General features: G+C 41.9%; 1 protein-coding gene across 1 annotated transcript; it reads right to left on the bottom strand.

Annotated features, from left to right (window-relative positions):
• Nucleotides 1-926: 926 nt before the first annotated feature.
• Nucleotides 927-16,318, bottom strand: LOC142946144 (urea transporter 2). Its single transcript, XM_076087254.1, has 8 exons — nucleotides 16,023-16,318; nucleotides 15,401-15,590; nucleotides 14,670-14,798; nucleotides 13,488-13,677; nucleotides 8,651-8,798; nucleotides 3,068-3,202; nucleotides 1,518-1,567; nucleotides 927-1,109 (listed from the first exon to the last, which is right to left on the bottom strand). The coding sequence occupies exons 1-8, from the start codon at nucleotides 16,147-16,149 to the stop codon at nucleotides 927-929; spliced, it is 1,152 nt and encodes a 383-aa protein (XP_075943369.1). The 5' UTR covers nucleotides 16,150-16,318.
• Between the last annotated feature and the right edge of the window lie 10,034 nt (nucleotides 16,319-26,352).

Genomic DNA, 26,352 nt, shown 5'->3' with positions numbered 1-26,352 from the left:
ATTTGTCCGTGTGGTAGTTTGTGATAAAAGAATTTAGTCCCAGAACTAAAAACCATGGAGACAAAAATAATCCTGAAAGCACTAAAATAGAACTGCATGACGTAAAGCAACATTTTAGAGGACGTTATTGTTTGTGGAAGAATGTCACTTCACCTGTATAAAAAAAAAAACTTTAATAATATTTTAATGTTTAATATTCGTTCTCTTTTTTTAACATTAGACTGGGGTGTATGGTTTGTGTGAGAATGTGGACATGTGTGTGTTTGGGATGATAGATGTTGATGGGAAATATGCATAAAAATAATTACACAGGGGCACTGTGATAAAAAGACTATATCTATGAATGAACCCATGGAACACCGTCACTATTTAATTGAAGAGAATTTATAATAATAATAAAGTCTCAAGATTCAAACAGTTGCCTTTAACTCCGGCCATTTCAGAAACACATCACATGTCGTCAGTGTGTACTCACCGCCCGCCTGCATTGAGATACATGTTCATGTCTGTTTTTACAATGAGTCCCAGTGCGTGCTTTGTCGTAGTATGTCTATGCAGGGTAATGAAGGGGTTAAAAATAATTACTGTTGAATTCAGTTTGTGTTTTTATTGACAATAACTTGTTGATTTCATGACTATTAAAAGACGTTTTCTTTCCCCTTAAATGGCTGTTTATTCGGCTTGGTTAAAAATGTTACACATTTAGTAGAAATGGTTGAATACAGAGACATAAATAACAACTGTGATACTTTATAAACAGTTCTCATTATTGTGTTGCTAAACATACATTGCCACCTTGTGGACAAAATGTATAGTGACTGCTTTCTCAAAGTGTTGAATCTACTTTTTTGTAGTCACTTGTGAGCCTATTGTGGAGTTTATTATTTATAAAAGCTCAAAGTACTGATACAGTACGGTACAATGCGTTACACATCAGTGCACTCCCTGTCTGCGGTGTTCCCAGCTTCCCATTGGCTGCGGGAGCGCAGGTTGTGTTCAGGGGCCATGACTTGACCAATAGGGATGCGGTACGCTGCTAAACTGCCGGTCAGCAGCAACATCAGTGTGGCTGTCAGAGTAGCTGCCCAACTGCATGCTGGGAGACCAACCTAGAGAAAGAAAGGGAGAGAGATTCTGATGGATAAGAGAGAGTGAAGTAGAACAGTTTGAGTGAGAATGGGCTCTATACATGTAAAAAGGAGTTGGAAGAGTTTCAGCACTAGCCTCCTTCCTGTTATCTTGAAAGGGGCATAAAATATGTGTGTTAACTAACTACAGTAATAGACATGTAAAGGCAAACATTGGGAATCAACATCATGGACCAGTCGTCTTAACTGTGGGGTGACAGGTCTCTGATACAACAGCCCCACTGACGTTTATGTGAAACTTAACACTTTCAGCCCAGAGAGGAAAGTGTCATTTTCATCACCCTTAAGCACAGCTAGTTCCCACCAGGAAGCTTGATATTGTTCTGCAAAGTGGTTCATACACACATGGCTTGAGGTGTGTGTACTTACAGTTCCCAACAGATTGCTCAGAGCGATGTCGGCATATGCAGAGAGGAAGGCTGCATGCAGAGGAGAAGAAATGAGGCTAAATACATCCGCGACACACTCACTCTGTACCTTTTCTTCAGGTCGCCGAGGTATTTACAGTAACAGGTACGGAGGTTGGCTGCAGTTCACCTTGTTACGGAGACACACTGGAAGCCCCAATTAACACCGATTTACCTAATGTGAGTAGATTAGCTCCCTGGCAAACAGGTCAGCACTAATGTCCAGCGTGCTCCAGCTGCAATTTCAGATGTGTGAATGTGGTTTAATGTCAGTTTGTCTGTATTCATGAATGAGGACACAATGAGACAGGGCAGCCCAGTCTAAAAATATCCATTAAATCCCAGGAACTATTAGCCAATTACAACCATTTGGTGCAGAGAAATTGCCAAAGGACGTGAATGAAATATTTGACAATAAAGGGGAAATATGTATGGAAACAAAGTACGGAGCTGAATGTTTGGGTACGAGTTTCTTTAGATCCAGACAACAGCCAAAGCAATGCTGCAGCATCGAGGCTCATTATTAAGTCTGAAAAATGTGAAAAACCCATTTAACCTAAGAGAACTGAGGGCATTTAAATGCAATATTTTGACACGATTAAGTTCAGAATGACTTGTTGAAAGGCTAAAAGGTTGCGTTTGTATGCTTTTAAAAGGGTGTTTTTTGTTTGAGCAATCTTGTCCTATTATTGTCTATGTGACATGCACTGCATTGCATGTGAGTGTTTCAGCACCATGGACAGAGACAACATGAAACACTATTAGTTTCAGCACCATGGACAGAGCATATTGAAGCAGCTTGTTGGTTTATGTCGCTCTCCAGTGGCAGAATCCCATAATGACTTTACTCTGGAGTCTGTTCGGTTTAATATTCCTGCTAAGTGCAAGTAAGGTTAACTCAACTAAAGGAGATACCTGTATTCAAAGAAATATGTTTGCATGGCTCTTGTTTTTCTGCCAAAAACTATTTAGAAAGCTATTAAGTATACTACATACTGTATAAGTCAGAGCAGTGAAGTTAAAATGAGCATTCCTTCCAATGGTTCTCCATCATTCATCGATGGAAAAAGATTGCCGTTTTGCAAATGTGTGATAACTGTTGTGTGCAACATGTCATTACTGAAAGTAAATCCACACAAATCCTGAGTGAAACGCAGGTTTTGATGCAGGATTTCTGTTTTGAACGGGTTTTTTTTGTAGTTGGACAAAAACAAGAGGAATAACTAAGAGGGATAAACAATATCTATGATAATGTAACAGTTATCTGTTATGGCCGATAACCAAAGCCCAGGTATTAGCATCAGGACTTAAAAAATTTGGATTTGTGCATCCCTTGTCAACACATAACTACCGGCGGATCACAATACAAGGGACAAATTATATATTCTTTTTAATATAAGCGCTGTGTTTTACACCCTTTGGACTTTAATTCAATATCGTCATATGTGAGATCACCAACACCGTCATTATGCACAATAGGTAGCGACTGTTGTGTGTGTGCTTGTGTGTTACCGCTGGCGATGGCAAAGAGGTGAGTCCTCCAGCTGAAGGTGAAGAAGAGTCCTCCAACAGCCATGCAGCCCAGCGCTCCATTAAACCCCGACAGGCCTGAGTACAGAGATTCATATCGCACCGCCATGGATAGACCTGTCAAACACACACACACACACACACACACACACACACACACACTGAGAGTTGAACCTTTACAAATCTAATTACAAAATAAATAATGAGTCACTGCTGTTGACAGATCTGGGAATCACACAAACGGAAATACACAGACATGCACACACACACACACACACACACACACACACACACACACACACACACACACACACACACACACACACACACACACACACACACACAGATATTTGGTTGTTAGAGCTGCTGTACTAGAATGATCCATGTGGCGGCGCTAGACACACACTGTTGTATGGTTGGCTTCGGTTCAAATTGTAATTTGCATGCACTGTAACCTAATAAGGAAATGTTGATTTTCCCTCTCTATTCCCTCACATCTAAACAGAACTTGTGTAACAGTGTTTACAGGATATGATGCGCCACTAAGGAGGAGCTGAGATCTAATTCATCTGCTTTGTCTATTGTATTTTCCACTTTGGAAAAGATTGGGTTCAGCCAGTAGCCATGTGACGATGGTGAGTAGGGCTGGGTAGAGGAAGTGCTGACAAAGGCCCTGCGTGCCTCCTCCTAGTAAGCAACTAAATGAAAAGGTTTCAGGTTTTTTTTAAAGTATTCTACTGTAATGAGTGATGAGAAAAGGAGACAAGAGGAAAAACAGGAAGCTCTGAATATCAATCACACAGGAATAAGAAGCTTTTAATAACAATGATTTTCACATTTCCTAAAATTTGAGTTCTTACATAAAAAACTTCAGTATCAATGTTTTATTTCGGGATTACATTTGTCAGTCCTGATTCCATAATCCAGTGTCTCCGTTGTACTGCTGCAGAGCATTGATGTGGGAGGCGGGGGGGGGGGGGGGGGGGGTGAACAGCAGGTCAATGTCTTACGTCCATGCTAAGCAACCACTACACAGGGAAGCTGAAGCTTTATGCAGACTGCACAGGGGGGCACGCCGACCCAAATGAATCTCAGTGAATGTATTTTTACCTTTTTTGGTAAAAACAACTCTGTCATTTGCATCGTCACATTTGGGTTAGTAGAAGCTCTCTCAAACCCAAAACTGTACACGGCATAGCAGCCACATTTAAAATGATGGCCATCCATGCTAAACAAAAGACAAATTACTAATGAAAACGGTATCAACGCAAAATGATCATGCATGCTTCTCCCATGTATTAATCGTGCATAAATGAGCGTCAGGCTGTGCTGTGATTGTTTCCCTTATTACCAGACATTGTGGTCTGCAGTTTAGCAGTCTGGTCCTGTATCGCACTGACCACACCCCAGTACTGCCTCCTCATTGTGTCTCTCTGAGCTACTCTGCCATCCTCCCTCTTTCCTCTACGGTTGTTTTGCACTCATCTTCTCTCCTCCTTATTCCACACTTCATTATCTTCCTCTCCATCTTCACTGTCACCATTTCCCCTTTGTTTCTCATTCCTCAGTCGCTTCTTTACTTCCTTCATCACACCCTCGCACTCTGCTGCCCCCCTCCTTCCATGCCCACATAAGGGTGTCATTAAAGACTAATGGCAATGTGGGAGGGAGGCCCCAGAGGATACTTCATTTTTTTGACTGTTTTTCTAATTTGTGTGTATACGTGTGTGTGTGTGTGTGTGTGTGTGTGTGTGTGTGTGTGTGTGAGAATCACTCCCAGTGTGATATTGTCTATGCTAATAGAATGAGTCAGATATCTCTTATCATATCAAACACAACATCTCTCCTCTTTTCTAGTTGCTGCCCGCATCAAACCACAGTGACTGTGCAATAGGTTGGAATGAACAACTGAAATAAACTGCACAGTAATGCATTGTTTTCCAGTGTTAGTGTGCAATGGCTGACTTTGCATTGGGGCCTTTGCTCTTCATTCAGCTGGTAAATCTCTCATTCTGTCATTTGGAGCCTTCGAGGGGAAAACTGTGGATACAGCTAAATGGATTGCTCTCTATGTGGACTCATTTGTTAACTTGATCCAGATATCAGATGTTGTATAGGCCCATTACTACAACCCTCTTTCTCTGTGAATGCTTCTAATGCTATTAATCATGTGTGCTAAGAATGCTTGTGTTTTTAACCTCTGTAGAGATGCTAGTGGCTCTATTAGGCTGTATTAGGGCACAGTGGTGCTCTCAGCTAATGCTAATATCAGCATGCTAAGATGCTGGCAATGCCAACAATGTTCAGTGTGTTAGCATGCTAACATTTGATAATTAGTACTACAGCTGAGGCTGTACTTCTTTTGACCTAGAAATACAAATTATAGTTATTGAAATTACGACATTGCCACGTAGTACTGGTCATAAATATACATCCTCCTCCCAAAAAATAATTTCTTCCTAAGAGCTTCTGCCTGTCTGATGCTGCATTTACAGGATGTCAAACCAGGGACGCAGATGTGAGATTGTAACTTGCAAACTGCCTTTTATCTGTTGCCACATGATAAATGCAAAGCTCCTTAAAGAAACAGTGAACCCAAGTTGACTTGTCCAACAGCCTTACCTTTTCATCCCTCCTGTATTTGATCCCACTTTAAAACATTTCTACAATTATTCTCCAATAACATGAAAGCAGCAGGAGGTGGAGGCTCTGGTCTACATAAAGCCCCTGATCTTCTGCTCTGGAAACCCCTTATGGGAATAGTTTACGCCACGATGCTTTGAGTGGCAGCTCTAAATACGGCCTCACACTCTGCCCGTCCCAGGCCAATTTAGCATCTTTTCCCTCTCAGTGTGACCCATGCTACTGTTTCTCTGTCATTCTCGCTCCTTCTCACAGATAAAGTAGGCAGCATTAAGAGGTGATGAGGCTGATTACTCATAGAAAGTGATTCCCCCTGCCTGTCGTCAGGGACCCCACACACCTCTAAACATCTGCTGTCTGTCTGAATGCCTTTGGTCTCTCACCTCAGCTTCATCCTTGAAAAAAACCCCGATTAAACTGATGACAACAGCACCAAAAGGTGGAGATGAACGAGACCAGTGACGAAAGCAATGACACTTCAAAAGCTATTCTGATGATGGTAAAAACATAATGGAAAAATAATTAGGATGATAATAATGACTGTGCTAACAGAGATAATGATCGTGATAAGTGATCGTTCCATTCTTGCTTTCTGTTGTCGCACAGCACATATTAGTTTTAAAACAAGAAGCCTGTAAAAGGGGTCTTGAAATGCATTTAGACGACATGGAGAAACGGCATTGTTTGTGTGTTGCAGGGTAGAGAGAGCCCTAGTATTACAGTATAGTATGAATAAAAATGTAAAATTATTTAGGGTGTCGTCCTCTCTTCTTTGATACATTTATTATAACAACTTTCATTCACTTCTCTCTCTCTAGCACTACTTTTTCTCCACTATTTTTTGTCCCCTGCCTTTTATCCTCCTCAACTCTTTATCCCTTTTCTCTCCTCTCCATCTCCATCTGACACTTTCTTCTTTGTCTCTTGACACTGATCCTTCTTTTCCCCTCCGGTTCTCTGTCAGGCAGTATTACGTTTTTGAATCTGACTTTGTATCAGTTATTCACACTCTTTAACCCTCTCACTGTGTGCCGCTTCTTCATTTATTTCTGGGCGTGTGTAAGTGCGTTTACATTTATACAGGGAAGTCGGTTCAGAAGATTGTCTCTGGTGGAGCCCTGACTTACAAGCATCCAAATGGACAATGAAAGGGGAAGGAAGAGAGAATGCACAAATTATAGCATTAAAAACCATGTCTGCTTTGTTGCTCGATTCCCACTGTTGTTGTTGTTGTTTTCCATCAGCTGTGTTGCCTTAAAAAAATCTCATTACAGTCTCATCTCTTCAATGACTTTCTTGGCACACTGGTGTCTTTTATTGCAGCAGTGTGTGTGTGTGTGTGTCTGCTACTGTTAGCATGTGTCCACGCCACGGGTTTGTGCAAGTATGTGTATGTATGAGCTCACTCCCACTCCTCTGTTTTTTACAGTATGACTCATAGCTACAAACACACACACACACACACACACACACGCACACACACACTAAAGTATTTTAGGACACTGTATTGTACTCTTAGCTGCAGACGGAAGCAGGGGGCTGAAATCTTTTGAACTCCTAGCATTTGTCATTCTCTCTCCCTGAATAGAGTCTCAGTGAGTAGTTATCAGTGCTCTGCTAACTGCTCTCTGTCTTCCGGAGAAGCCCACAGGCTGCCACTGCCTCTTACAGTTTCATATTTATATGAGCACCAGACTTTAACTATGTTAAAAGCATACATTACTGTAATTCAACAGCTGCTATGCATGGAGCTAAGCCTGCATTCTATTTGAGGTCCTGATTGATGGTTTAATAAATGGATGGTTTATAAAGCTACCCTCGGGAAGAGTTAATGATACTGACTATGCTCCTAGCATAGTTGGGAGGGCTTGTGCAACTTTGACAGCAGAACATAGTTTCAGTAATGAAATAAAGCAAGTATGGTATTACTATTATATTTATTATTTTAGTGCTTACTGTTCCCCTTTGCTATTTCTAACATATACTATAGCAAATGGCTAGGGTGGAATTAAAAATAAACATGAAGTGATGCTGTTTGGCTTTCAAACTGTAAGTATACATTATGAATGTCAGGGAATCACAATTAATGGTGCAAAATATGAAACTTGAAAGGTTGTCTGTGTATATGCGTCAGCCCAGTGATAGTCTGGCACCCTGTCTCTTGCCCACAGTCAGCTGTGCGACCCTGTGCAAGGTAAGAGGCTGCGGATGATGGATGAATTTCCGAGTTGGGAAACTCACAAGACAGGTTAAAAGACAGAATGGGGGCGCCCCTGTGGTTTATGGGTTGAGATTCCGACCATAAACCGCGACATCTCCGGTTTGAGTCCGCTGCATCTCTCTCTCCCTTGTTTCCTGTCCTCTCTGCTGTTTATAATAAAAGGGAGAGAAATGCCCAAACCACAGCAGGTGGAAAGATAATCTCACTTTAAGTCTTTAGTATATATCAAGCTCTAGAAACATCCTGCCTCCGCAAACTCCACACCCACAGTTAGAATTACAGGCTTTTCATTATAAATGTTGTCTCAAAGCGCAAGCTGATGTAACCCTGATGATTTAATTAGGGGTTATTTCTCAAACCCAACAAAGCACCTCCAGAGCCACAAAGGACATTATTACACAACTGTTTTCACAGGCTGAGGAGTACTCCCCATGACTAGGAATGTTGGAGCTTCCGTGTAAGTACAGATACCCATGGCCAGGTATTATACAGTGAGACTAATCACTGACATTTAAAAATGTGTGGTGCCCATGGACGCTGAAAATATGGAACTTCGACCCAGATTTGTTCAACCTAAAAGACACCAACCATCGTATGAGGTCAGTACAGTATGCCCTTATTATTATATAATATATTATAACGTTTTGCTAACGCTCCCACTCCTCCCACACGGACATGTGAACACTCAGATGGAGACTCACCAGCCAACGTTCCCACTGCCGATCCCAGCAGAGCATGGGCGGCCAGCAGGGGAGAGTAGAGCAGAACAGCACCCAGGATGAGGAGGGAGGGCCCCAAAGCTCCACAGGCAAAGATCTGACCCACGCCCAGAAGGATGCCACGCGTAACCTGGGCAAGAGAGAGAGAGACGCTAAAATGGAGGATTACACGATGTAGCACATTGTAAATGATTATACACAGGTTTTATAATAAGACAAACCAGTCAGTTTTTTGTGGGCTGCCTAAATCAGAAAACATGTGATTCAATGAGCCATTCAGATTTGGCTTCCGTCACATGCAGACTCATAAGAATATACCTCCCCCCATCTGAGTATCTACACCTGACTTTGCGAAAAACTACCTTTGCAAAGGTGCACCATGTTTTTCTCACAAGCCAATCAGAGCAGACTGGGATTGTTTTAGTTTCAGACAGACGGTTAATACGGGTAGATTCAGACAGAATTAGAAAAATGTGTTTTCTTGAACATTAAAGCGTGTAAACATGTTCCAGAAGAACTCAAAATAAAAGTATGAACCTTGAAACAAGCATATGTCCCCTTTATACACACACACACACACACACACACACACACACACACACACACACACACACACACAGTCAGGAGAAAAGAGTTTCCATGGCGACAGGATGGGTGCACCTACCTGTCGCGGATATTTACAAGTCATAAATGGTGTTTAATTATATTGCAGCCACACAAAGTCTTTGTGCGTGTGTGTGCTTCTATGTGTGTACACACACATGTGTACGCCTGTGTGTCTGTGTGCAGAAAGATTAAGTACACTGGTGTGGTAGTGCAGCCAGAGCGCCCTCCTCAGCAGAGTGAAAGCTGAAGACATTAAATATAAATACGACCTACGTCATCCCCATCTCCGGAGAGAACCAGAGGAAAGATGAGAGGAGGAGGAGAGAAGGAAAGAGGAAATGGAGATAGTGGAGGAAAGGAAAGAGCAATAGAAAAGAAAAATTAGATGAAAGAGGAAAAAGAGAAGCGGAGGAGAAGGAAGAGATGGTTTCACATTAGGGACTGCAACATAAAAATATATCTTTTTATAATTTGATTGTGTTGTCCTTGAAAACGTGGTTACTAGCTGTTTATTGTAAATGGAACTATGACGGAGGAGAGCAAAGGAGGATGAAAGAGGCAGATTGAAAAAGTGATGAAGAAAGATGCAGAAAGTGGGAGACGGAGGAAGGATAATTGCAGACACATGGGTAGAGGCTGAGGAGAAGAGAAGCAAAGAGATAAAAGGAAGGATTTAGAGGTTTCAGATCTCCCACGCAACACACCAAAGAGAATTCATGAAGGGAAAAGGACAGCGTTTATAATGGCGAGAGACGGACAGATGGAGGGAACAGGAAAAAGAGGGAGAAACTCTTTCATAGGAGGGAAATAATCTGAGGCGGAGGGACTGAAACTTGTGGAAAGTCATTATCAAGTGCGAGAGACACGCTGTGCCACGGGGCGCGATGCTTGTTAATGTAAATCTTGATTCAGGACACCCAACAGCGGTGAGATGGTTTAGTCAGCATAGGTAATTTACTTTAGAGAACTTCAGTCAGTTTGCAGATCTCCGTGTTCAGGAATACACGTATACAACATCCTTCACCACTCCTAGCTAATACTGTGCTTCTAAAAACACACAAATGTCACGTGGTAAATAAATCAAACGACTCTCTTACAGGTCTAGTTAGCTGTCATCTCCATCTTCAGTGTTGCGTATTGGACGTAATACAAGATTGTGGTTAGTGCTGCTGAAATACAAAATTTGAGCAGTGAAGATATCTAATATCTAGATATTCAAGTGTTTTATTATACATGTTTATAGGAATACGGATAGTTTGTTGTATCTGTATGTGAGGTTATGTTGTCCATGTGATCAGCACATATACACCAATGCTAACGAGTAATCGTTATGTACACTCATTACATTTGGAAGAAGACAGAGGCTGCTTCCAAACAGCATGGAGATTAGAATTCAGTTGTCCCTTAAGCATTGAGATGCCAGCTGGCTCTCAGAGATCAAAAGCAGACTGCAGCAGCTGGTGAGAGTCTGCATTCTTTTTGCCAAAGTCTCGTGAGAAGCAGTTCAAGGCAACAGCAATGCATTTCAATTTGGTGGATCGAAGCTTATCGATTTTCTACAGCTTGCATTTTAATCACGGTGACTTTCAGCGGCATGCATATAGGCCTTAAGGTTTTATTGCTAGTTGTTTGTCTCTCTGGCTTTACAAAAGGTAACTGCAGCTATAAACTCCACCTCAATATTTCCTTCCTGGAAACCCGTGTGACACTCATACTATCACTACCGTTCTGAATATTGTTCACGACCTCAGACACTATCTTAAATGCAACTGCCTTATTTCCACGATGAGTTTCAATCACCAAGAATTGTTAATTAAAACAGATTGGGCTGATTATAATTTCCGAACCGGAGCTCCATCAGTAACTGTTGCTTAGTAACTGGTGAGTCATAGCTGGCTGATCTTATGCATATTTTGCTCCGATCAGTTACTTGTTCACTCCGGCTGCAACATGGCAGACACAAGGAGGATAACTGGCCTTAGTTCAGCTTGGTGTTTGTCTTTTATAAACAATCCAGTTGCTTCCAATAGTTCCCATGATCACAAAATAGTTTTTGTGATCATGTGACTTGATGGGCTGCCTCTGTTCAAATATAAATGAATCCCTCATCTCTATATGCATCTCTATATCTCGCTGACTCTCTCTCTCTCTCTCTCTCGAGACAGTCCCGAGACAGTCGGGGAGAGACAGTTGCGTACCTCCTCAGTCGGGGAGATACGCGACTGTATCTCCCCGACTGTATCCCCGATGTGACCCTCCTCCCCATTCATCATCACATCGGTGCTCAAGGTTTCTTCCACTGAGGTCAGTCCCACTCCACATGCCATCATCTAGATCTTCAATGTGCCCCTACTGTCTTCAACAACTCCACAGAAGACACCTGGAAAGCTCTGAGGCTCTGAGGCAGGCCGCGGCAAAACCACTGGTCATAGCATCTGCACAGTCAGCATGCTGCGTCCGACGACAAAGCATGGCGCTGATGATTTATAAAGTTATTTCATTCGACTGTGGTCAGGCTTCCTGGGGGGGCTCCCCACCCATCTCAGTTATGCTGGGATGGTGAACTTCTGTTGACGTGAAGGTCTATCATCTGACTAATTGACTGATGAACTTGCAAGCTTTTCAACCAATTTCAGTCAGGTGTTGTCCCATCATGTTAGCAGATTCATGCTCATTGTGTTGAGCAGTTTGGAGAGTGTCCTGCAGCACCTCTTAAGTCAGGGGTGTCAAAATCAAGGCCCTCACGCAGGCCTCGAGTTTGACACCCGTCTTAAGAACTGCATTCTGGGAAGACTACGGAGTTACCCAGGTAGTAGCCCTGGCTTCTCGGAGTCAATGCTGACGGTGGGCGTTTGGACTGTGGGGAAGACTCAGTCGCGCTCTTAAGCCCTGCATGGTGATAGGTGTCGCTGTGTGGGGTAAGCCAGCGCGGCCCGGAGGACTTGTTCCTCTGGAGCTTGAGTGGCTGCCGTCAGCAGAGTGTAAAGATGGTCGGCCAGTCTTCAATGCTACCAGGGGGCAGGAAGCCTGCGTGCCAGTCTGCCTCAGAGCTCATTTCAGGCTTCCGGTGTGTCGGATGTAGGATGCTGTGGTAAGATACTCTCACCAAACTCCTGTCGTGTAAACCAGTAGCATATCTGACCTGTAGCATTGGATTCAGAATAGATTTTGTCCGTTAGCATTTTTGGTAATTTAGCTTAGTATGTTTGGTGCCAACATAATAATTTAAGGATTACCAAATCCCTCCTTGAATATCAAATTGTTAGCATTGATTATTTACTGAGAGTAAAGTACAGTAAAACTTAGAGAGCTTAGAGATATTTTGAAATATAGTATTTATAATCATACAGTTGTAAAATAATTAACTAACTGTGTTAAATGTTGGGATTTACTCTAACCTCCTACATTAGGACAGTGTTTTTATGCTCTCATTCACTCACACATCTCTGTGACTCTCGCTCTCTGGCTCCTACTCTATCAGCTGACAGTGGGCGATTTCGCCACGGCCTCCCTCAGCCAATCATATATTTCCCGTCAAACTTTAAAGACCTGTTCTCTTCTGTGCAGTCAGCTGTCATTTCAGTACAAACCGATGTGACCCTCCTCCCCATTCATCATCACATCCGGTGCTCAAGGTTTCTTCCACTGAGCTCAGTGAACTCAGTCCCACTCCACATGCCATCATCTATCTTCAGCCTGCCCCTACTGTCTTCAACACCCCCACCAGTGTCAACTCTCCAGAATTTTAACTTTACTTTTACAATTAAATAAATGTATTTGTTCACTGTAAATTAAGTTTCTCCTGATTTAACCTGTGTCTCCCTGTATAAGTCTGTCAATTATCTCCCGTTTGTTTCAGTTCTCATATTTATTATGTTTTTTGTTATGCATGTTATTTCAAACTAATTTGCAATCATAAGAAGCGTGGTCTTTGTTGGTGAAATGTTTCTTGTATACAAAGAACAATTACTTATCGTAAAACTCCAAAAATATAGTAGAGTAAAATCTTTTGGGGGAGTTTTCTAAACTTACACGGGTTATGAAAAAAAGTAGGAAAAAATCAATTGTGTTGATTTTGGAAGTTTTACTGAGCTTCAAGATCTGAGAGACGATCGTGATTTCAGAGTCTGCTTTTGAACAGCAACCTCCTGCCTTCCGTGTAGTATAACGCAACCTATGCACAAACATTTCATCAAACTTTGGAACACCTCACCTCGACTGCAATGAGTTCGGTGCCATTGTGCTCTGGCAGCCCCGGTGGTGTAGCCGGGTGGTGCGGGAAGTAAGGGTTGTCTGTGCCGGTACAAAGGAGGTAGAGGACAATGATGATGTTGAAGGGAAACACAGCGACAGGCAAGTCCCAGCGGTCCAACACCGGGGAGAGACCACTGAACAGAAAGACACTGGAGATGGGGACGGGGGGTGAGAGATGCTGATCATTTTTAATGAAACGGACCTGGTTTACAAGCTTTTTGCAGACACATGTTCACATTCACACTAAATGGCTTCACTCTGGCATACAGTTCTCTCATACTGTACGTTGTAAGTGGAGGCACACCCCGATGGTGTGGTGAGAGGAGGGGCATTGGCGTATTCCATTATTAGCATTCAGTCTGCAAAAAAAGTCTAAGAATTGTCTTTTATTTCCCTTGGAGACAGGATTGATTTCAAATGGTACTTTCAGAGACTCAAATATCTGCAAGAAAAGAATTTAATTCAATAAAAATAGGGCTACCACTAACGAATACTTTTCGTCGGCCTATTAGTTTCTTGGTTCATTATTTTTCCTATAAAGTGTTGATAAATTGAAAGAGTGCAATATCAAATCCTGCCATTCCTTTTTTACAAGAAGCTATGTGTGAACTATATTTTGGATTGAGATGCAAACTTAGCTTTTGGTGTGAAAATGCTTTAGATGGTGTTCGAAAGAGCTGATTAATTAAACCTCAAAATTAGAATCATTGCTTTCCTTTTAAAACTTGGGACTGCAAATGATTTGTCACCAAGTGAAAAGACTTCAAAGATTGAGAGAGGAGTGTGAAGTGAAAACTGGTGCATTTGTACTATTGTGCACATTATCCTGAGGCATGCAATATACAGAGACTGTCCTCAATGGAAAAGTAACAGCACTGGTCTGTGTTCATGTCCTGAGCTGCTGTTATCACGTTGAACTGTGATTGGCACTGCTGTTTCAGAGCTATGGGACCAGTGATGTGACTGGGAGAGAGTATTTAGCGGTGAAGTATATCTCACTAGAGAAGAAAAGGAAGAAGAAAGATGCCATTAAAAATGATCATTAGCCATTTACAGACTGTGTGAGCTAAAAAGGCACAAGAAGCCTAATTCTCCTTTACAATGATAACAATATAAGGAGATGGCTATCCGTGTATCTCACCATGTAGCTGATCCCAAGCAGACAGGCAGCAGCAGCCACCAGTACCAGTCTCCTGCAGTGCTGAACACTCCTATCAGCAGAGACACCAACATGCCGTTAAAACCATGGAGACCTCCTGACACCTCAGCACTACACACACAAAGAGAGAACAGAAAGATTCACAATTCATGATCACAATTACATTTGTGTGATACAGTTATTTACAGGAAGATTGTTTTCAAGATGGAAACACACATGAGTGTGGCTTTTTATGGGTCCCCATGAAACAAACAGTATTAATGAGCAGAGGCCCCAGGGTGACACCAACATGTATTATGTAGTATGTCAGATTAAAAAAAAAAAAACTTTAGGAGCCCCAGCCCCAGCATATTATACTGTGCGTGGCATAGAGTAAACATTGGGAAATATAGCCAAAATAAGAATTGCTAGGCAGTGGGTGTGGGTGAACACAGGCCCATCAGTCATGGAGCTGTTATTCTCATGAATTTTAAGTAGAACCCTCAATCACCTTTAGTCGTAAGGTGGTGCAAATTATAGGCTTGTGTTACAGGGTCGGCTTCCAAGCAACAGACAGGATTTTAATGAGGGTTCGAATATTTAAAAGGGACATTTTTCTGTTATGTGGTTTTAAGATGGACTTATCATTAAATATGTACATACAAATGTGCACTTTTATGAGCTTCTATGCCGTTCGTGTGGGTGTGTGTTTCTGTAAGTATGTATCAGTCCACCTGTCTTGCCCTATGATAACAGCTGTTAGCGTAGAGGCCAGTACACCCAGAGTTCCCAGCAGGCCCTGCCAGGGGGAAGCCCAGTACAGTGCGGCCAGGATGAGAGCACCGCTCAGCGGGTTGTTGGCTAGGATCACCCTGGCCACCCCTCTCAGGCCCCACACCGCCAGCTGCAGCACAAACAGCTTGTCTGAGGACACAGAAAGAAAACATTTTACACATTGTTCTTGACAGCATTTCCCCCCCCAAAACCTTTCAGGAAAATCTGCAGCACAAAACACGTTTCTCTTGATGGACATTCAGCGTTTATATACAAGAGCTACAATGGGAGTTTAATGATGATTATGTTTTATGTTGGGAGAGCAGCAGAATTCATCGTGGGCGCTGCGTAATGATTACATCTGCATATTTGAATGGCAATGTAAGCATTTCAGATTTCAACACATTCCAAGTGTTTGGCAACTTGCTCTTTTTGAAAAGTTTCATAATCACAGTATGAAGAGACTCCGCAGTGATTTATTATGCATTTTAGAAAAAAGGTCATAAATTGTATCCTTGTTTTCAAGATTAAAAGTAAGAAAACATGTTGGGATGTAGCAGTGTATTGTGAGAGTCTTCCTACCCTGCATGCACTTATCCAAGTGCTCCATGTCCCCAGTAAACAACAGCAGGCCGCTCATCACACGCCGACTGCGGCTGGCGTGATTCCTGCTGGCCTCCTCCACCTCCGTTTTGGTATCCATCCACATCCCTGCAGCTGTTGGACCACGCCGCTAGAAAAGGGATAAATATGTTGTGGTGACGTTGGAAAAACACTTTCCACTTTTCTTTGTTGTTCCTCTTTAGTTCTTCTCGCTCCTCTGTTTTCTCTCCTGTTGATTCTTACTCCCCTTCCTTCTCAGTCATGCCTTCATTGCCTTTTCCTCCTCTCCCTCTTTCCTCCCGAGTGAGGTCTAAGGGGATGACTAATAAACTAGTGGGCTGGCTAACGTACTCACTCAGCTTTGTTCCGGCCGTGTCGCAGAAGGACAAAGTCCAACGCCATTGGGACTGGTCGAAGAGAAGAAGATTGGTGAAGCCCTTGCACCTGATCCCCTCATTTCCAAACCACCTCTCCTTCCCCTTTCTCTACCAGCCCCATTGTGACATCTCTTCACCCATTGTTTGTCCATTTAAGCTAATCATCCACCTTTTATTGCAGCGCGACACGTGGATGTTTGTCTTTCTGTCTTTGCTAATGCATGTTGTGTCATCTCAAGTCTTTCCAAAAGGTGTAATATACTGTATAACCCAGCCATCTCTGCTGCTTTGCCTTCTTCGAGGAATCGGATGCGGGAGAGGAAAACTGTTGACACCAGATTCTGCCCTAAGAGGCACTTGCTTTGCTTTGACATCGACTTGACTTTTACAAGCTCCTCACACTGCTTCTGCCTGCTTCGTTTACACCTTAAGAATAGTTGAGAGCCCTTGGAGTTCAGCAAAAAACTCCAGTGACACATTGCTCACTGAATGTCCCGAATAGCAGAGAAATGCTTTGATTTTGCTTCCACTCGAGAAACACAAAAAGGCGACTTCTGAGAGATGTGTGCATCTATGTGTGTGCATATGTGGCCGCTGGTGCACATCCATTAGTCGACTCAAAGTGCAATAAGTGAAGGCAATAACAACATGTCAGATACCATCACAGAGAGATTCTTTTCACTTTGTCTGAGGCAGTGCAGCGGGGATTCAACAGCCTTGTTTTTGCAGGTGGAAACTGCTGTGCCATCTCCATCTCCAGCTCATCTCTCTTTCTCTCCCGCTTCCTACGTCTCCCTCGCTCTCTCCATCGTTTATCTGCTTCACTAAATACATCCGCCTCCCTCAGTCTGTCTCTGCTGCTCGGCTCGTTCCATCAATCACAGACTGTGGAGCTCTGGAAGAGAGACACGCACGCCAGAGTGGGCTGTTATTAGAGGACGAGATGCAGGTGAACGCTGGAAGATTACACTTTGACCTGCGAATGTGTTGGTGTCGTCAAGTGGAACCGCACAGACACACGCTGCCACATTAAGGCAAGCCACCGTACTGTAGATACAGTCAATTTAAGTGTTCACTCAATATTCTTGGTGTGTGCGTGTCTGTTCCACTCCAGACTCATTCTAACACAGACCAGAGGTCACTGAAGGCATTATAGAGCACACACAAAGGGCTATACGGTGAAGTATGCAGCACTGGCTGCACTGGAAGCTTCGAATGTCTGTTGTCATATTTTGTGACGTCAACACCCTAAAAGAATGTGGAAACACGTTTTGTTGTTGTGGTGGTTATAAGTATAATTTATGGTGTTGTAAGATCTCTGCTAGACAGCCCAGCTGATACAGATGTGCGCCTCCTTTTGCGTGGATCAAGCGGGAGAGCAAACACTATTTTGACCTCAGTGAAAATGTTTTTTTAAAAGGCTAATCGCCAACAAATTTGGATTGAAGCAGAATATTTCATTAGATTAAAACATGTTAATTTTGGAATTGATTACATCTATCTTTTTTCAATAATTCTACAAATAGTATAATACTTATTATATTAGTGTGCCTCAAGTTTATCTGCAACTGCGCAGAAAATACCGGATTTCAACACAATGAATAGACATGCAAAAAAGAAAGCTACCCAGCATTTGAATGTTAATTACTCATTTGAATATCAACGTTACGAATGAAGCTTTGAAGATTCCACCTTCTCGGTACAGCCCTCAACATGTACTTAAATTTACAAATGTCTCGTTTTTTATTGTAATGACAGTAAAAGAGGGACTATCGAGTGTATTTTCTTTTACAGTACATGCTTTGGCAACACAAATGTCTTAACATGTCATGCCAATAAAGCAAAGTATATTTGAAAATTGAAATTAAATTGAGAGACTACAAAGATTCAAAATGTTAATTTCTATACGGACAAGTATAGCATAGATTAATGCCACATACCAGCATTTACAGCTCAAGCTAGTTTGCAATGACCAAAGATAGAACTTTACACAAATACATAAAACTCCACAGGAAAATACTAAACAGCACAAACCAGAGCACATATTTTTGCATTATTTTATATGCTTTCGACCCAAAAACATCAAGTATTTGCAAAAGTTAAATTCCCATTAAATGCGCTAAATAAATGCATTTCTAGAGTCTAATGTCTCTTTAGAGCCACAGTGATGCACTAGGCAGTGCATGCTACCTGGTTCCAAATATAGTAATCTACCAAATAGCATTAGCGTCACTGTCAGCCTGACACAGAAGTACCAGCTACTGCTCAGAACGTAATTTGCAAGTATTATCTCATTAACCTCAGGCAGAGTTTAAATAAAGCTACGGTGAGAGTTTGGATCAGTTCACAGAAACTCCACAATAGCCACTTTAAAATCTAATTACTGAACCGGCTGAAAGAATCCAATCTCCACAGCAAATGAGGCACGACGCCCTGATGACAACATCGCAAACGAGCTGCTGAAACCACAGCCCATGTACACATCTAGATGCAATTCTCACACTGTTCATCGTGTTTCCAGAAGTCAACACTGAAAGGCTACTCATTTACAAACATTTTTTATGATTTTCCTTTAAACAAGTAAACAATGACTTACTAAAAGTCCACAGAAGACGGTCGAGTGGAGCAAACACAAAACACTGTTATATAAGGGAGGACAAAGGATTTCTGTGTTATTGAGAAGACAGGCGGAGAAACAAAGGAGCCATCATTTCCTGCTGTTCCCATGATGATGCACATTTGTCATTGTTGTTTTTCTACCTCTCTTTCTCTCACTCAACACACTTATTTTTGCTCCAACCTCTGAGCTTTACTCCAACATGAGCCTAATCCTGACTTAATCATGATGCTTCAGAGTACACGGGCTCTTCTTCTTCTCAGTCAGAGAGTGGCGTATGCTGTACATTGTAAAGCCCCGAGGCAAATTTGTCATATTGGGCTGTGTAAATTGGGCTGTGTGACTTAACTTGACAGCCTATTAGTGGAAGCATTGGAGAGTAAAAGACAGGGGAGGGGGGGAGGTGAGTGACTGAGGAGAGGATCATTCATGCTGCACCAGGGGAGACAGTCTACATAGAACTGTAGGCTACATGTAGCGTAGGGTAACCACGTTCAGCTGGAATGTGCCACTATAATACAGACTGGGTTGGGCTCTTAAAGAAACGGCTAAATTACACAACCACCTTCCTTAGTGTAGCCTCACTAGGAAATAGACAATTAAACAAAAATGACCGACAATAAATAAAGTCACCGCGGCGGGTGAAACAAGCTGTATCAAGCCAAATAAATTAAATAACCTAAAAAAAAAGAAGAATAAACCATAACATCAATAGTATAGCTTTATCAGGGGCTAGAGAAAACAATTCATTCAAAGATAAGTCCCCTCACTTTTTCAGTTTGTCATTAGGGTTAATGTATCCATGTGTCCAACTGACTAGAAAATGTTAAAAGTTTGGGAAGGACTTCAAGATTCTTAGCTTATGTATGTGAAATCTGCCAATTGCAAGTAAAAGATTCGTCATGAACTTTAACTCAAAGTCCCATCATTATTACATTGATCATTTAGGCGGAAGTGCTAGAATAGAATGTCCCGTCTTATGTTATTGACAAACGTCTATGTTTCCAAAACACAAATGAGAAGCAGCAGTGACAGCAGTGACAGCAGTGTTTCTGGCTCAGCTCCACAAAAGGTGCATTTAACATGTCAATAAATGTGTTAATTATTGTGTTACACGAGTAAATGTTACTACATGAATTATTTATATTTGACCGGATTTGGCTCTTAGTTGACCTTTAATCAAACAAAGTCATAACAAAGATTATGACCCTTTCATAGCAACTGTAATTGCTGACAGTGATGTTGGCGTTGTTCCAGATTGATGTTGTGAACATTACACAATTACCAAGACAGTTTTCCTTTGAGAGTTTTAGCTGCAATTTAGAAAAAGGCACACACAAGTAGCCAACGTCACAAAAAAAAAGTAGTTTTTGACTTTCCCATCTGGAGGGTGAGTTCAGTGTGTTGTAGTAACGTTACTCACCTGTCTCTAAACGCCATTCTGCCGGTCTCGTGCACCTCGAACATCCTGGGTGTGTTTGATTTGGGTCACTTAGCTGCTGTCCAGGTGTGTGCAATCAATTAAGGTGGATGCAACTTTGTTTTTTTAAACTCTACTGGGGGAGCAAAAATGCTAAAGTTAACCATAACCCACAATGAGGTTATCTTTAATTAACGTACTGCTAGCACCGACTACGGTGGGCCTCTATTTCTGCATCCCTCGCACCTGCTCGGGCCAGTGAACGTGACCCATGTGTTACTTCTGGGGTGTCGGCTGAGAGCGGGAGCGTGACCTCTCTGCAGCTCTGCCCTCCTGCGGCCGCAGACGCACCAGCAGCTTCCTCTCTGCTGCTGATTTATCACCTTTCTAATGTGGCTTATTTAAGTGTGGCATACCATGCATAACATCTCAACTTTCTTTTTTAATTAAACAATATATATGTTTCTGTCATAATGGGGAGACATGCATGTTTGTTTAAGCACATAATTGTAACACCCAAGGTTAAAATAGCGCCATCTCCTGGGAGGTCAAGTCCGTTCTAGTTCTGTGTCAATGGCACGAGAGTTGACGGAAATCCACGCGTTCTCCCTTTTCTGTCGTGATATATTATAGATTAAATACAAAAACTGAAACCAATTTACATTTCTTTTCTTTTTTTTAACCAGGCAATATCGTGTCAGTTTAGTTTTATCTTTTTTTAAAGGATATAGTTTTAATTAGTATCAGTCTACTGCTACTACTAACAATAGTAGTTTACTATCATAACCCTGGTACCAACAGGATGTTGTTAACTTTTGCAACACTCACCTTGTTAATGAACTCAGTGTGATATTCCCTGCAACTGAATAATGACAAAAAATGTTAAGCTCTGCCATCATTTGAAGTTCACTGTTCTGGAAAAACGAAACATTAACCGGAATACACCATGATTTGTGGATTATGATGACCAAATATTCCTATAGACAACATTCAAGCTGCAAAGCTTGCATCTAACAGCTAAAGCAGCTAGTTTAGAGTAGCTACTTCATATCCCTCCAAGGTGGACTCTTTTTCTTTCATATTGTCACACAGACATATAAACGGATTGTTTGTTACTGATTTCCTAGAGTCATTATAGGTGCCTGCATGCACGTATGTGGTAATGAGTAATCAGTGTTGTTAAATGGTGCCTGTTCCCACGGCCACAGTAAATATAATCCGGTTTGGGCAGCTATGAGGAGTATTTTAAATACAGCCCCTTCCTCACTCTGTATTTCTCCCTCCATGTGTGCCCCTCATGTGGCTGTGCAGAAATGATAACAGCCGAACCATATCCAATCAAATTGATATGCGGCTCAAGAGGAAGCATATCCTCACTAGGTTGACTCACTACCTGGGACTACGGAGCTCATCGTCCTGCTGTGATACACCGGATGTGTTTTGTGCATACAGTGTGACTGCACGGATTAGCTGGGTGCTTCATATAGGCATGAGCCGGTTTAACCACGGTGACACCAGGGATGATGGAATGAAGAGAGGCTCAAACTCAAAGTGTGTTTTTTTCACAATGTAGATCCATTAAAAGCTCTTTAGGGCGACTCAGTTGTCTGTCTTGTCATTTGTACGTATTTGTACACGCAGTAAGCGATTTGAAGAGGGGGACGCCTTCCCCCTTGTTAGCAAAATGATCAAAAATGCATGCCCTTGTTAACATCCCAGGGGTTGTTCAGTTGAATATGTACGATTAGTCTGACTGACTCATTGATGGCTCTTAAATATCTGTAGCCTGACTGTCCTGTGTATTGATCCATCCATGTTGCTGTCTGCTGAAGTAGCAGACAAATTTGTAATGAGGATTTTTTCTCTGCCCTTCTGTCAGTTTTGTCTTGGATCTATAATATTCACGCAGAGCCAAGCTAGCTATGGGGCGATTGTGGCTAAGTGGATAGCAGGGCCGTCCTTAAATCAGAGGGTCGGCGGTTCGAACCCTGGCTCCAGCTCCGCTAGTCGCATGTCGATGTGTCCTTGAGCAAGACACTTAACCCCAAAATTGCTCCCGTAGCTGTGCCTACGGTGTAGAAATGTGATAGACTCTGAATTGTAAGTCGCTTTGGATAAAAGCGTCTGCTAAATGACTGTAATGTAATGTAGCTGTGTCCCCCTGCGTCCAGTCTTTATGCTAAGCTAACTGGCTGCTGGCTGTTGCTATTTAACATACAGACATGAGAGTGGAATCAGTCTTCTCAACTAACTCTCAGCATGCAAGTACTCATATTCAACCTAAATGTCAAGCTATCGCTAACTAATCCTCAGAAGCAGCACTTCCCCCAGTCATCCTCATTTCATAGTTTCAAATCAAAACTCGCAAAAACTTTGTATTGGACATTTTGTGTTTGCACTGTTTCTGTGTAAAGAAGAAAATCCATCCCAAGTTGTTTTTTTTTTTTTTTTATCAATTTGCCTTAGCTTTGTTTGTATAGTGGATAAACTGCCTTGAAGTTTAGAAAAGGAAATGATAAGAAACATGGCAATACATAAAGTCAAAGTTGACTCTAAGAGAAATAATCAACCACTCTGTTTGACTTTATCTAGTGCTAAAATGGAATTTCTGCCGCAAAGTTCACATCAACTTAAGGATCCATGTTCACTCACCAAAGTTAAAATAACAGCAGCCAAACTAAACCATACCCTTCCCAAAGACCTTCCAAAATAATGTCCCCCTAAAGTGCCCTTTACTGTAGAGGGCTGATTGCTCCTTGCAGCGTTGTGGTGCCAGTGCTAAAACAGCGTTTGATCATAAATACAGACTATAACGTAAATTAATGTACAATAAATTGCTCTGTTCCAGTTAAGGGGATTTACTTTGACATTCAAAGAAGAAGTCAGCAAGGTATCCTGGTGGTCCTCGCTTCATTCCTTCCCTTGTGAATCCCAGAGTGGTTCAGCTTCCATCTCTTTAGACGTGTCCTTGAACATGAAACCAATCAAAGGTACCCTGACCTCCCCAGGGACACTCCTAAATGTTTGAAGCTCTGTAGAATTGACCACATAGTTCCATTTGTTGGTGCAGCACTCCGTGAGACGTCAGACTTTAAAACCTGTACTCTAGTTTATCACTAAAGACGGTGAGATTGGTATTTGGTAGCAGTGTATCCTGCGTAGTCAGAACAATGTTATGAATTATCTGTTGAAAGAATAGACTGGACAGACTGGGTATTTGATCCACGTGTTAATCCTTTAAATAGCTCAATGAAACACGTGTCTGTTTTGTGAGGAACTTAGACTTTGCTGTCTAAACTGTTTATGATGTATTAAAAAATATCAAGCCATTTTCCGTGGCTTTTCAAGGCTCAAAATGAAGTCCTTGATCTTAAATATATATTTTTTTATCAAGTTTATGTCAGCTGTTTGATCTCAGGCTGTGAAAACAGCAGTTTTCAGTGAAAGCTTGACAGGGAGTTTGGGATGCTTTCCCCCAAAAGGCTGCGTGTTAGATCAGCATTTTATCTTCCTTCCTCTGAGCCGTTGCTGAAAAATAAAGCTGAATGGAAATAAATAAATAATCTGTTGCTCATGGAGTAAAAACTAACATCTCTCGTTTTCCCGTATTTGCAGCCTGTTTGTTCATTTCACAAGCAGTTTGAATCCTGAGAGGCGAGACGTGAACAATGTTCTTGCCTCTAAAAAAACATTTCCTCTCCTTTACTTGGGAAGTAAACAAGAGAAGGTAACTTTGAAGACATTTTTATTACTGAAGTTCACTGCCAGAGGACGATGGCACACTCGACATTTGCACTCAAATAGCAATTAAGGTGATGCTGTCATGCGAGACATGTAATCTGTTAAATTACCAATCAATAATACTCTTGATAAAAAGCTTTTTTCTCCCTCGTTGATCATAGATTTCACGTTAATTAACTCCAGTTTATGTTACGGTATCTACCCACGTATCCATTTTCATCTGCGAGGTCATAGACCGAAGCTCTCAAAATTAATTAAATTTTCTTGTGACCTAGTTTCATACACTACTGCTCATCTAAAAATATAATCTGCTCACTTAGCAGATGTGTAAAAGCATGGCCACATCGTATCATAGCGTTACTGTAGACACACAGAACAATTTCTACGGATCACCATGAAGAGATGTGTTAATCTTGCAGTGGCCCATCCTTTTGCTTCCTGAGAGAGTGACGCGATGGAGATGAGTGACACTGCTGTGTCAAGCCGGTCGATAACCTCCCGTCTGTCCTCCAGCGGCTGAGCAATTAACCAGCAGCAGCAGCTGAAGACATGGGATCATTACGGAGGCTAAGCCTGAACGATCAACTCTGCATGTGTTTGTTTGTGTGAGCGTGTCAGTGTTTGACTGCTTGCTGTCGGTGTATCTCTTCCTATGTCAGTAAATGGTTTGCTGCGCTGCCATTGACACAAAAAAAATCAATAGCCCCTGCTCAGCCTCTCTAATTCCAGATCTTAGATCTCTGACCCTGCACTCCCTCTTGATGCAATGCTGGATCCAAATGCAATGTCAAGTTCAAAATTAATTTAAAGTGTAGCATTTAATCTGTCATATTTAATGCCATACGTCTATATTGGGAAAGCCAGGGTTGAGAAAATGAGATATCCAAAGGTTAATTCTATTGCGTTCCAGTATAGTAGGAAAATGCAGATTTCTCTGCCAGACAAACCAGCACTGGCCTTCCACTGAGCCTACGGAAGCTTCCTGTCTCTGGGGTTCCTCGCACAGACTTACCCCCTCAAATCCAGGTTGCCTCTGCTAAATCAGAACAAGGAGTGAAGAGTTACCGGGACCTCGAAAGAACCATCAATTTGTAGCCTAAGTTTTCATCCAATTTAGACTAAGGATTTTGATTTGACTGTAACATCTAAATTGGCTGATCTGTTTAGCTGCACAGAGAATCGCTGTGAGTTCAATCTGTGGCTTTTTTTGTGCCTCAACTGCTTGAGCTGAAAGTTTGAAAGAGCACCATCTTGTTCACTTTGAATTTTAATGCGAACGAAGTTGTGGCACAAACAGCCTATTCAACACCGACTGCAATAGCATGCTTCAGCTGCTAACCCACCGATCCCAGGCACCCGAGAGCTCCAAAGAGCCTTTTGTAACTGAAGCGATCTGACCTCCATAATGTCCGACCTCCCAGCAATCACTTTGATGGCTTTGCATTGTGCTGCATGTCAAACACAGGAAGTCTTTTAAGGAGTTTGAGTTAAAGCCACACATAAAAAGAGACTTATGCTCCAGTGCATGCTGGGAGGCTTCCTTGGGACGCTACAATACAAACACATACTGTATAAACTTTGATTGCATTTTGTAATTTGACAAACCAGAATTTACATATTTACAATGTTACTTATGACGTCAGCAGCATTACCATCATTTATCTTTTTGAGACTATAAATGCCATATCAATGCAGTCAGTTCACAATTATCTAAAAGGACAATGTGTGACATCAAAACATTTGACTCCTCCCCCTTCTGCTAATATAAGATTATTTGGCAACTTAATTTATTTAACTATTATTTTTTTATTTAGTGAAGTTAGACATGACAGGTGAGACTAGAGAAGAATGAACTTAATTCACATGGGTGACATGACAGGGTTAACACAACAGCGCCAAAAACAACAACAACAACAAAAGAGCAAACTAAAAAGACAACGAAAAGCGAATGTTAGATCGTACGGTGTGGGATGAGTGTTTTAGCAAAGGTGCAGGGCAGTGTGTTGGGGTCCTGTGAGTGTGTGCGAGTGTTGAGTGTTGCCATACGGAGTGTTTTTTAAGAGGAGAAAGAAAATATTAAATACAAAAGTAATAGATAAATAAAAAAAGAAAGCGGGAAGAATAATTTTTCCTGGCAGGGGAGGCTAATGAGAT

The sequence above is a fragment of the Anarhichas minor genome, unplaced genomic scaffold (genome assembly GCF_050575085.1).
Source record: "Anarhichas minor isolate MPS153535 unplaced genomic scaffold, ASM5057508v1 ptg000009l, whole genome shotgun sequence".
In the NCBI taxonomy this organism is placed as follows: Eukaryota; Metazoa; Chordata; class Actinopteri; order Perciformes; family Anarhichadidae; genus Anarhichas; species Anarhichas minor.
Note: the sequence above shows the minus strand (reverse complement) of the source record. Positions and strands in the feature narration are given on the sequence as shown.

Excerpts from the sequence above, each read along its gene's own strand:
- LOC142946144 (XM_076087254.1), bottom strand. The coding sequence starts at position 16,149 with ATGTGGATGGATACCAAAACGGAGGTGGAGGAGGCCAGCAGGAATCAC. Across the intron at positions 8,799-13,487 it reads CCGAACTCATTGCAGTCGAG|GTTACGCGTGGCATCCTTCT; the intron begins GTGAGGTGTTCC and ends TCTCTTGCCCAG. Across the intron at positions 3,203-8,650 it reads GGCAGTGGGAACGTTGGCTG|GTCTATCCATGGCGGTGCGA; the intron begins GTGAGTCTCCAT and ends TGTGTTTGACAG.